At 34.2% G+C, this 12,807-nt stretch overlaps 1 protein-coding gene across 1 annotated transcript in view; it reads left to right on the top strand.

Annotated features, from left to right (window-relative positions):
* BBS7 (Bardet-Biedl syndrome 7) overlaps positions 1–12,807 on the top strand; it is a 43,249-nt gene that overhangs the window by 14,637 nt on the left and 15,805 nt on the right. The window contains exons 8-13 of the mRNA XM_044224079.1: positions 1,311–1,441; positions 2,918–3,002; positions 3,932–4,034; positions 5,863–6,055; positions 7,612–7,686; positions 10,632–10,697. Coding sequence (XP_044080014.1) covers positions 1,311–1,441; positions 2,918–3,002; positions 3,932–4,034; positions 5,863–6,055; positions 7,612–7,686; positions 10,632–10,697 — 653 coding nt within the window. The remainder of the gene's footprint in view (positions 1–1,310; positions 1,442–2,917; positions 3,003–3,931; positions 4,035–5,862; positions 6,056–7,611; positions 7,687–10,631; positions 10,698–12,807) is intronic.

The following is a 12,807-nucleotide window of genomic DNA, read 5'->3' on the forward strand; positions in this document are numbered from 1 at the left end:
ATTTGAGAGTATTTGATAGGAGGCAAGGAAAAAGTCCAATGGGTCAGGAAATATTTCTGTTTTCTAAAGAATTTTTACCTTTCTGAGGGAATTTATATCTGACTTAGAAGGTAGTGAGATGGCTATTTATAGATGTAGTAATTCTATTCATATATTCATTTATTCCTTCAACAACTACTTGTTAGGAGAGACAGAGAATAAACAAGCAAATAAGTGAGATAGCTTAATTTAGTCACCTGTAAGAAATGTCACAGGATGATGGATTAGTGATGGGAGAAAGGAGAAAGACTATATTTAGACGGGGTGGTAATGGAAGATATCTTATAGAGAACAAAATTTGAGCTGAGATCTGATAAGAAAAGGAGTTAGTAGTGTAAAAACTTGGGGGAAAATTGTGCTCTAGAAGAAGGAAAAAGTCAGAACTTGAGGCAGAGGTATACTTGATTCATTTGAGGAGCAGAGGGAAGACCATACATTAGCATGGCAAGAAAAGTAGTCAGGGAATTAGCATAGATCCAAATCATGTAGGTCCTTGGGGCCTTGGAAAAGGATCTGGATTTTAATCTAAGTGCAGTGAGACGCCTTTGGAGAATTGTAAGTAGGAGTATGACATGATCTACCAAAACAAAACACACCCTTCTCCCCCATGGAGAATGAATTTGGGGGGAAGCAGGTCAAAATTGGAAGCATGGAGATCCATTAGGAAGTCATTGTTTTGGTTGTTCTAATTTATTGTACTCTAGGCTAGAGATATAAGTGGCCTGGGTTAAGCTAATGATAGTTGGAAAGGAGACAATTTCAGTATGTGTTTTGAAGATTGGGCTGGTAAGATTTGCTAAGAGATTTGATCTGGACAGTGAGAAAAAGAGAGGAAGAGACGTAGCCTAGAATTTTGGCCTGAGGAACTGGGTGATACCTTATTGAGATGAGAGATTGGGGAAGGAGCATTGAGGGGGTCTGATAAAGGGGAATAAAGAGTTTTTGCTGGGGCATGGAAAGTTAGAGATGGAAATGTATGTCTCAAAGAAAATGCTGAATAGAGATTTGGATATATGAGTCTGGAGCTCTGGGGAGAAGCCAGAGCAGGGGATATAAACTTATGAACCATTTCTATTTAGATTATATTTAAAGTCTTGGAAATGGATGAATACAGTTCGAAAAGAGGACTCCTGATTATGTTCCAAGGTTTTTGTTGTTTTTTTCCCTATTCTGATTTGGTGTATACATTTTTTTCATTCTTTACTTTGTATATACTTGACTATAATGTTAGTTTTATTAATAACTTGTCACCTCTGTCATCTTTTTTGAAGGGATTTTGTGTGTTGACAGCTTTGACATTGTGGGTGATGGGGTTAAAGACTTACTTATTGGGAGAGATGATGGAATGGTGGAAGTGTACAGTTTTGACAATGCAAATGAGCCTGTTCTACGATTTGATCAGGTCAGTTCATTTAATAAAAGACTGTATATGCTTACTCATAAAAAATTATAGAGATGACAATGATGATTTGGGTTTTTTTAAATCAAATATATTAAAATCTTGTGTTTGGCTTAGAATATTGCACCTTTGATGTTATCAAACTCTCTAGACCACTCTTGTGTTTGAATAATAGACTACTGAATAATGAATAATGAGTTACTTCCAGCTGAATAATGAATTATTGCTTCTTTGGTTTCTAAGCATTGTATATTTGAAGTATTAAATATTTTGCCTTAGTTTCTATAATGCATAGTAGATTACAGGAGTAACATTTATATGTTTGGGTAACATAAACAAGACTGTGTTGTCTCAAAATAATATTTTAGGATAAACTCCTGTTGTTAAGACAATATCAAAATATCTTTAAGCAGAGAGAAAAGTTGCAATTTCACTTCTAGCCTCCCAAAAGTTTACTATATGAGAAGAATTACTAGTTAAGAGTAATTCTAGTTCACAAATTTTAAATGTAGTTCAGCTTGTTTAGCCCAAGGTACAGAGTTACATGGAGAGTCATTCTGTTGTAAACGGAATCTTTCATTTTTGTGAAGTGGTGTTCTCTAGTCCATGGTTTCCCATCCTGCCTCTGGGAGGATTCATTGAGGCTGTTTTGAAAACAACAAAAAAACCCCACAATTCAGTATCAATTAACTTTTCTTTGTCTAATTTCTCTACTGGTGCTGCCTCTCAGCTTTAACTACAGATCAGCAAATACAGATGTTTTGATGTATAGAGGAAGTATATTACATAGATAATATGGGGATAAAAATTCTCTAAAGGTGTCATATAGGCTATCATTTTTATTCGTTAAAAAAACTATTTGGGAGATGGTGTATGGAATTCAGATAATAGACTAAACACATTGGGAGTTTTGCTTACGTAGTTTTTTAAAAAAAAAAACAAAAACAAAACTTCTTTCTTGGGGTGCCTGAGTGGCACAGTTGGTTGAGTGTCTGACTCTTGGTTTCCTCTCTGGTCGTGATCTCAGGGTTATGGAATTAAGCCCCACCCCAGGCTCTGGGCTCAGGGAGAGTCTACTTAAGTTTCTCTCTCCTCTGACTCTGCCCTTCTTACCCCATGCTCATATGCTTGTGCACATGCTGTCCCTCTCTCTTTCAATAAAATAAATAAATCTTTAAAGACAAAAAGCAAAAAATTTCTTTATATAAATAAATGATTTTGCTCATTGGGTGACTGATGAGGCTAAGTGCAGCACACAAATATATGAGTCATTTTCAATCTTCTTTCCCCAAATTTAAAAGCACTGGAATTTTCTGCCATTTATGCAGGATTTTGCCTTCCAGTTTCATTGTTTCCACATGCTAAGTGTTCAATAAACGTACGTTGAATGTCTGGAAATGGGAAAGTAAGTTTTATGGATTATTTTAATATGTGAACTTTTAGTTACTAATTAAGTGCTTGATCTTAAATTTATTTTAGATGTTGTCTGAAAGTGTTACATCTATCCAGGGTGGTTGTATAGGGAAAGATGGCTATGATGAAATTGTGGTATCTACATATTCAGGTATGATAAATAGTAATAAGTAAACAAAGAATCAAATGAGAAAAAACTTAAATTGCATAAATTAGTTTTGATGACTACTTTTTAAAAAAAGTTTTATTAGTGAATCTATGTCATTAAACCTTTATTGATTAAAAAATGAGGGAAGTAGTGGGTGTATTGATTTATAAAACAGTTAATATTTGAATAATACTTGTTAGGATACTTAGCATGCTCTAGTAGTGAGTTGGGGGAAATTAGAGGGGGAGACCAACCATGAGAGACTGTGGACTCTGAGAAACAAACTGAGGGTTTGGGGAGGGGTAGGAGGTAGGTGAACCTTGTGGGGTGGGTATTATGGAAGGCACATATTGCATGGAGTACTGAGTGTGGTGCATAAATAATGAATTCTGGAACACTGAAAAGAAATAAAAATAATAATAATAAAAAAGAAAATTAATTTATATTCTTTGATTTAAAAAGAAATATTGACTGAAATTTAGTTTGTTTTGTTATTGCTTACATTTCTTATAAAAATTTCCTTGCTTTTGAGTTGGTCATTTTTGCATTCTCAAAATAGCTTTTTTTACTTTCCATGAAAATGATTTTTGAAAGACTGTTTTAATTCATCAAGTATTTACTAGAATGTGTTGACTTATTCCATACTTGAAAACTAAAACTGTAAGAAGTGAAAGATTTCCTTAGTGATAGTATTATAGTGTTTTAGGCAAAATAACAGTATCACAAAATGCTGACGTAATTTCAATATGGTTTGAATATTTTCCAGCTTGATTTCTTTCGTTTTTTGTTTTGTTTTGTTTTGTTTTTTGAAGGAGAGTAAGTCCTAGGACTAAATGATGTTGCTGTTAGTGGGAAAAGGGGCATGTATACTTGGGCTTTCTTTTAATACTAGAAGCACTTAATGGTCCATGATTGTAATTTCATCTCTACAGGCTGGGTTACAGGTCTGACCACAGAGCCTATACATAAAGAAAGTGGTCCAGGAGAAGAACTAAAAATTAATCAGGAGATGCAGAATAAAATTTCTTCTTTAAGGTAATTTTGGATTTTTTTGTTTGCTTTTTTTTTCATTTCATGAAGTATGTAGTTTTTTTCTTATTACTGATAGAAGCAGAATATTTTATTGGAAGAAAGTATATCCTTTAATTCATTTGTCACCTTCTTAAAGGAAAGCTTATCAGTTTGAGAAAATTAGCAGTAAGTGCTAATTAGTATTTCAAAGTTAGAAATATACTTTTATTCACTTTATTTTATATTGACTTTTTCTTAGATCAAAAAGTGTATTTTTTCACTTGTTTAGTTATAGATAATTGTAGTATTTGGTTTTCTTCACAGGCATTAGAAGGAAACCATCACAGACTGCTGTATTCCTCATTAATAGTAATATTTACTGCTTGTATGGACCCTTCTGAATCTGTAACTTTGGCTTATCTGTTTTCTTACTGGAAACGAGTAATATTGATTCCTTTAGATGCAAGGATTGCTTCTATGGTCTATTCAGTTTGCCAAGTCTTATGAAAAGGGACACCGGACTCAAGTAAAATTCCTTTCTATAACAAAGAAGTGGGAGTTGCTAAAACTTTTAATGACTGTTCTCCCTACTTCATCCCTTGCCAACCTCTTGGGTCAGTAATGGCCAGTCTTTGTTTGGTGGCATTTGAGGGCTACACGGGTTTTTAAGGCAGCAAAATGCCAAAAGTACTAATTCACTAAAGCCACACAAGTTTATACCATAAGCCAGTTTATAGCAAAGTCACCTAGAGAGCAAGCTCTAACTTTCAACCAAGATAGAAACCTAATAGAGTTAATGTCTACTATCTCACATCCTCCATATAATTCCGTACATTTATAACCCAGTCTGTATCTTCTTTTTTTTTTTTTTTATTCATCAGAGAGAGAGAGAGGGAGAGAGAGTGAGCACAGGCAGACAGAATGGCAGGCAGAGTCAGAGGGAGGAGCAGGCTCCCTGCCAAGCAAGGAGCCTGATGTGGGAATCGATCCCAGGACGCTGGGATCATGACCTGAGCCGAAGGCAGCTGCTCAACCAACTGAGCCACCCAGGCGTCCCCCCAGTCTGTATCTTCTGATGCCAGTGAATATGAGTTGAGAAACTTATGTCTGTTTTGTTCATTCAGCAGCTGCAACACAGGTACATATGAAGCATTCAGTAAATACTTGTCAGACAAATGAGTCTTTTCCTTTGTTTATTGCACAAATTTCCTCCAAGCTTTTCCCAGACTTTTCCCCCTAAGTTGGGGCTGGTTAAACCTCATGTTGTTCCTCAGTTACTATTTGCTTCATTTGCGTATGGCTTTTCCCTTTAACTGAAGTTAACTCCAAGCAATGAAGGAATGCTTGAACAGTTCATTCTAAGCAAAATCCTCTTCAACAGTTGATAGAACTTCAGCTGTACCCCTGGCTCATGATCATCCTGTGGTCCCCAAAATGTGAATACTCTGCAGCCTCCTTTTGTCTGTCTCGCCTAATTCTGATTGAAAAGTACATATTTACTGGTTTTACACATTTTGTTTCTTCAAATTAAATGTTTTTCAGCCCCAGTATAATCAGTTTCTCTTCTGATTAGTATTATATGTAACTGTGACTAGATTTGTGTTAGAACTGATTATTTGCAACCTGCTTTGATACTTAAAACTATGAGTTTTGATTTTTAGATTAGAGATAAATAATGTGAAATTCTTTTTGCTCAGTCATAGAAACAAAATTTTGTTCCTATTAGTGCCATAATTCTAGTTCATCAATAAAAATCCATTTTGCAGAAGTTAGTCTCAAATTCTTATAATCATTTTAAGGACTGCAAATGTGTATACTTCTAGGTGACAGAGTTGTATATATTTTCCTCTAGGAGTGAGCTGGAACATCTGCAGTATAAGGTACTACAGGAAAGAGAGAAGTATCAACAGTCTTCTCAATCAAGCACAGCAAAATCAGCAGTACCTTCATTTAGTGTAAATGATAAGTTTACATTAAATAAAGATGATGCCAGCTACAGTCTCATCCTAGAGGTACAGACAGCGATAGATAATGTCTTAATACAGGTAAGCAAAATGTCTAATTTACTTGTTTTGTGATTGGATCTATTTTGCAGACCAGTCATATACACTAATTATTACTGGACACTTAATTTTAGACAGTAATTTTAAGTATTTATCTTTTTAAAATTTTTTTTAAGATTTGAGAGAGAGCGAGCATGAATGGGAGAAGGGGCAGGCAGAGGGAGAGGGAGAAGCAGATTCCCTACTGAGCAGGGATCCTGACCCTGGGCTCCATCCCAGGACTGGGATCATGCCCTGAGCTCAAGGCAGACGCTGAACCAACTGAGTCACCCTGGTGCCCCTTTAAGTGTTTATCTTTTAAATATTGCATTTAGTTTAGATAATTTTAAAGGCTTATCTTAATCTTCAATTAGCTAATCAATTGCTCTAGATTACCTAAGTTACATCTTTATTTTTTATTTATCCTATAAGTATTAAAACAAAAGACTGATGGACTTAAGTCTCAGGAAACATGAGAAAGGAATGTTGAAGGTTTTGTTCTTTGGTTGACCTTTAAGAGAATTTTAAGAGATTTGACAGAAAACTGCAGTATTTAATGCCATTATTAGAATCTTTTTTTAAGCTCCAGATTCTAAAATGGTAGTTTACAGTGCAGCTTGCTCATTAGCTACCAGTTTCTAGGTAGGTCAGTAGACAATGTTGATAATGACAAAGGGTGAAATTTAGGGATAATAATACACAACTCCATTCAACCATATATTTAATTAGTTATTTTTTAAATTATATGATATTCAGGGAGTGGAAAAGATGATAATAGGATGAATGGAAAACAAGTGAAAGTTGGAAAACCTGTCAGATAATGAGAAAAGAATAAAGATGAGGAAGAAGATAAGGTTTAAAAAGATGTGGAGGAGAGATCAGATTATTAATTAAAAAGTAAAGGCTGATATCTGTCTTAAGTAATGCTAGCTTAAGAGCTGCATTAAACAACTCTAGAAGAGCATCATTTACATAGAACTGAGTGCACTAGCTCTGTCCTAGAAACTGCCTCTCCAGAGGAGATCAAAAACAGGTGAGAATAAAATTGATAAAAATGATCTGATACAATCAGAATGGCCATATTAGGAAGATTATCCTTTAAGGGGGGTGGTGAGAGATGAATAGTCTGTGATCTCTGATAAAATTAGAAAAAAAAAAGTCATTGTGAGATAATGCTTATTCTTTATTATATTTATTTTCTAGAAGTACATATTATCAAATATAAATTAGGAAATTCGTTTGCTCAAATTTAAAGATGACCATGAACTAGAACTAAAGAGAACCCTTAGAGAAAATGTTTTTTTGGGCACCTGGATGGTTCGGTAGTTAGGCATCTGCCTTCAGCTCAGGTCATGATCCCAGGGTCCTCCGATTGAGTTCCACATCTGCCTCCTTGCTCAGCAGGGAACTTGCCTCTCTCTCTGCCCCTCACCCAGCTCTCGTGCGCGTGCGTGCTCTCTCTCTCTCTCAAATAAATAAAATCTTTAAGAGAAAATGTTTTGTGAAAATTTTTAGTTTTCCATCTGAACCATTTTTTTTTTTTTAAATATGGACTGTAGAGTGATGTTCCAATAGACTTACTTGATGTGGATAAAAATTCTGCTGTTGTCAGCTTTAGCAGCTGTGATTCTGAGGTGAGTGAAAAGTATAAAGAATTTTTCAGATACTTTCATTTCTATTATGCCATTTTGAATAAAGTCTGTAAATGCTGATAAGGTTTGATGTTTCTTCTTCAATCTTTTTCATAATCTTTCCCTCAAAATCTGCTTCTGCTCTTTTTTCCCCCGTTTTCGGATAATCCAGAAAACTGGGGTGTTGTCCTAGATTCCTTCCTTTCGCTCATCTGTTAAATCCAGTCAGTCACTAGTTTCTGCTAGTTCTATCTTCTTGGCTCTTATATCTCTACTCTGCTTCATTTCTACTTCTTTTTTAATTTTTTAATTTTATTTTTACTTTCATTTAAGATTTTATGAGAGAGAGCATAAGCCAAGGGGAGGGATAGAGGGAAAGCAGACTCCTTGCTGAGCAGAGAGCCCAACAATGCAGGGCTCCATCCCGAGACTCCGAGATCATGACCTGAGCCAAAGGCAGACTCTTAACGGAATGAGTTCCCAGACGCCCCTTCATTTCCACTTCTGTTAACTTTCTAGACCCTTATCATGTTTGCTTGAACTACTCATCTACCAGTTTTTCTGCCTCCAGTATTGCCTCTCACCTCTAGGCTCTGCTATACACTGCCACCAGAGAGGTCTTCATAAAGTATAAGCATCTGTGTCATTTCTTCTCTCAAAACCTTTTTAAAAATCCCTTATTTCCTGCGACATGTAAGTCTAGATTTCTCACTGTGGCCTAACAACTTTCTATGATTCAGCTCTTGATTATATCTCTTGCTTATCTCTTACCAGCTGCTACCTTCCCTCCCATGCATATTATTTCTGCCAAACTGAAGTTCTTAAAATTTCTTGAAAATGCTGTATAGTTTCACACATCCTACATTTGAACATGGTCTGTTCCTTCTCCCCATTCTTTTTCACCTTTTCTGGGCTTGTTGAATCTTGCTTAACCTTTATGGAGTAGACATTTGTTGAGTACTTACCATGCGCAAAGTACCTTGGATGAGATTGTGTCGGAGTTTTTGGATATGCTTACTCTGTCACTTCTTTTTGCTTAGTACTAGCTGACTAGCATTCTCAGATCTAAGTGTGGCTCCTAAAGATAAGTTAGGGTAAAGAAAAAGTCTGGAGGAGTTGTATTGAAGAAGGCAAACCTGAGCAAGAAATGGTGACTGGAGTTGACATGTAGTTATACACACACAAAAAAGGGAGGAATAAAAAGAGTAGATGCAGAACAAAGCTGATAGCTATATTAGGGAATAGTTTTTAATATAATTTTACAGAAAAATTTTTTAATGAGATTTTATAAGTTGTATTTTATAATATGTACCATATTTGTCATCCCTGTTTAAGAATAAAACATCAGAGATTGGACCTACATTTTTATTTTCATTTAAAAAATCAAGTTGATCTTAGGGCACCTGGGTGGCTCAATTGGTTGGGCATCTGCCTTCAGCTCAGGTTATGATCTCAGTTCCTGGGATTAAGCCCCACGTCGGGCTCCCTGCTGAGCAATGAGCCTGCTTCTCCCTCTCGCTCCTCCTCTATGCTCTCTCTCTCTTTCTCTCTCCCTCTCAAATAAAGAAAATCTTTCAAAAAAAAGATCTTGATCTTAAAATTTTAATTTCCTAGTTGCTGTAAAAGATTAACCTATTTTATTACCACACTGCAGGATTCTTCAAAATAAGTATTTTATACTAATTTAAAACCTATTTTCTATAATGATGGCTTTAAAAAAAAACCTTGTGGGACGCCTGGGTGGCTCAGTTGGTTAAGCAGCTGCCTTCGGCTCAGGTCATGATCCCGGCGTCCTGGGATCGAGTCCCACATCGGGCTCCTTGCTCGGCAGGGAGCCTGCTTCTCCCTCTGCCTCTGCCTGCCTCTCTGTCTGCCTGTGCTCGCTCTCTCTCCCTCTCTCTCTGACAAATAAATAAATAAAATCTTTAAAAAAAATAAAAATAAAAAAAACCTTGTTATGGAGGTTCAAGTATATACAGAAGTAGAGACAGTAGTGTAATAACCTCCATGTACTCATCATTAACTTCAACAAATGACCAATCTTGTTTTATGCTGTTCTCCCTCTCCCATCCCAAACCTAATCCCAGAACTTTCATATATTTTAATCTTTATCATCTTAGCCATAAATACTTAAGAATGTAACATTTTTTTTACTCATATGAAAGCATATTTATTTTTAGGTGGACTGATATTCTGTGTTTACTAAATTTAAGTGGTTTGAAATTAAAATGCTCAAATTTTCTTTTTAATATTATCTTTTTTATTCAGTTATTTATTAAAAATAGGGAAATAGCAGTACATGAAAATTGAATACTGAATATTTCATGTTGCTTTCTTTTTGAAATTCCTGCACACAGATCTATTTCTCTATTTTTAGTAGTTTAATATTTGGGTTCAGGAAGTAATATTTGAAGTAACCTCTCCAAGTTTATTTCAACAAGCATGTATTGAATGTTTACACTATCATCCCAGGAACTGTGCTATTTGCTGGAAATTCGGAGAGGAGATATTTCTTAGTCCTCTATAAGTATTTGTTAAAGTCAAAGACAGCATGAAACACTGATGTTTTTGTTTTTTGCTATAAACATTAGAAGTGTGTGCTGTCAGTTGAATTTTTAGGACAGTTAATATTTAAATGTTATTGTAGAAGATCAGGATGGAAAGAGCATGAGCTTTAGAGTCTTAAAAGATATGAATTTGTATTCTAATTTCATTACTTACTGGCTTTTGGGAGATTTTATTAACCTGTAATGCTGCTATTTCTGTGTCTATTAAAACTTACTTAGTAAAACTTCACATAGGGTTGTTTGCAAGAATAAAAATAGCCCTTATCTGAGTGTCACCCAAATGATATTGTGCTTAGTAAATGGTAACCATTATTATTATTGATGTTTTTATTATTAAAAACGTGAATTCATCCTTCTTCCTCAACTTTGAATTTTTCCCAGTCAAATGACAACTTTCTTCTCGCTACTTATCGGTGCCAGGCAAATACCACAAGGCTGGAACTCAAGGTAAAAACGTTTGAAATTACCTTTAACTGAAAGCTTGAACTTTTCTTCCCTATGATATACCTTGCTATGATATCGTTTCCTTGTATTATTTTCTCCCTGAAATGAGTCATTTTGGAGTAATGACTTTTGGATGACCATTAATGTTTTAACTCAGCCCCAACCATTATCTCAGACATTGACTTCTCTAAAATTACCCATCCTGAATTTCCTCTGAGTGGAATTTTTTTTTTTCTAATTCTCTATTATGGAACAGTTTCAAACATACATAAAGGTAATAATCTTCAACAGTCATCAACTCATGGCATTCTTGTTTATACTGTCACTGTCCATTCTAAATTATTTTGAAGCAAATACAAGATATTTCATAATTTCATTTGTAAATATTTCAGTACATATGTCCAAAAGATGAGAACTCTTTGTTAAAACATAACCACAATACTGTTATCACACCTAATGAAAATTAATTATTGTTAATTAATTTAAATAATTGAAAATTATTGTTAATTAACAATTATTGAAAATTAACAATAATTCCTTAGTATCATCAAATATTCAGTATTTAGATTTCACTGATTCTTGTTTCTACAGTTTGTTTGATTCAGTCATAGTCCATAATTTGGTTATTGAAGTATCTGAGCATTTGCCCTATATTTTCCTACCACCCAGATTTCCAATGTTATTGATTACCATCTATTCTAGAGAAAATCTTTTAATGTTTTCTTTAGGAATTTAGTAACATGATCTCTTTTATAATTAAAAGGGATTTTAATTTAATTTTATAATTTATAATTTAATAATTTAATTATAATTATAATTAAAGATTATAGCACACAAATGTATTTTAGTTATTTGGTTTGTGTGAGGTTTTTAAAAAATTATTTTTGATTTATTTATGATCTAAATATTAAGGACTACAACTTTTATCATAGTGTTGATGATGTTCAGACTCAAAGCCTGTTTTTTTTTCAAGAGAGATGCTGTTACATAATAACTTTTTCACATCTAGTTAAGGAAATTCCAGTGAAATGTAGGGTTTTTTCCTAAACAATTTATTTTAGTCTGCATAAGTTCCCTTTTGTGTATTTTGAAAGAAAAATTAAAAACTGGAATAAATTTTTTATGTAACTTAATTAAGCATTTTAAATTACATTTCCACTGAACAAGACTGTGCCATTAAATTGGGAAGTAGGCCTAAAAATATTACAAAGCTGTGTTTTTTTTTAAAAATTGGATGCGATAATAGATGTGAGAAAAAGAAGAAAAAGGTGGAACTTAACTTGCCATATGGTAAAATGTACCAAAAAACTACTATAATAAAAATAATGTAGGGTATTTACAAGGCCTAATTAAATAGGGACTACAACAGAATAGTCTAGAAAGAGCCCACTACACATTTATGGAAATTTAATGCATGACTTTTTTTTTTTTTTAAGGTCTTATTTATTTATTTGACAGAAAGAAACAGCCAGAAAGGGAACACAAGCAGGGGGAGTGGGAGAGGGAGAAGCAGGCTCCCTGCTGAGCAGGGAGCCCAATGCAGGACTCAATTCCAGGACCTCAGGACCATAACCTGAGCTGAAGGCAAGACGCTCAACCTTCCTAGGTGCCCTGCATGACATTTTTATGTAGGGAAAAATTCTATTAAATTACATTTTCTATTTAAAAATTGGTGTTGACACAATTGGCATCTATCTGAAAGAAAATTAAGTAGATTCTTAATACCATTTATAAAAAATAAATTCAGATGAGTTAAATGCCTAATTATTTTTAAAAACAAAATTTAGTTGTCTTCTAGGTAATGGGTGAATATAAAAAAAATGCAAAGACTGCCTATAACTTTATTAATCAATAAAAAAGACTACCCAGAAAGGAAAGTAGGCAAGGAGTCAAAATAGCTAAGAAATATTAAAAGAAAATGTTCTACCTTATTGTTAAGGAAATTGAAATGAAAATAAACAAAAAACATTTTCTGGATCTAGCAGATTGGCAAAAAACTTTAAAAAGCAACATCACCAGATGGCAGGGTTGAGTAAAAGGACATTCTCAATCATAGCTGAAGAAAATAAAAATTGTTATAGCCACTTTGGAAAAATAGGCAATAGTCCTATTT

Source organism: Neovison vison, chromosome 11 (genome assembly GCF_020171115.1).
Source record: "Neovison vison isolate M4711 chromosome 11, ASM_NN_V1, whole genome shotgun sequence".
NCBI lineage: Eukaryota > Metazoa > Chordata > Mammalia > Carnivora > Mustelidae > Neogale > Neogale vison.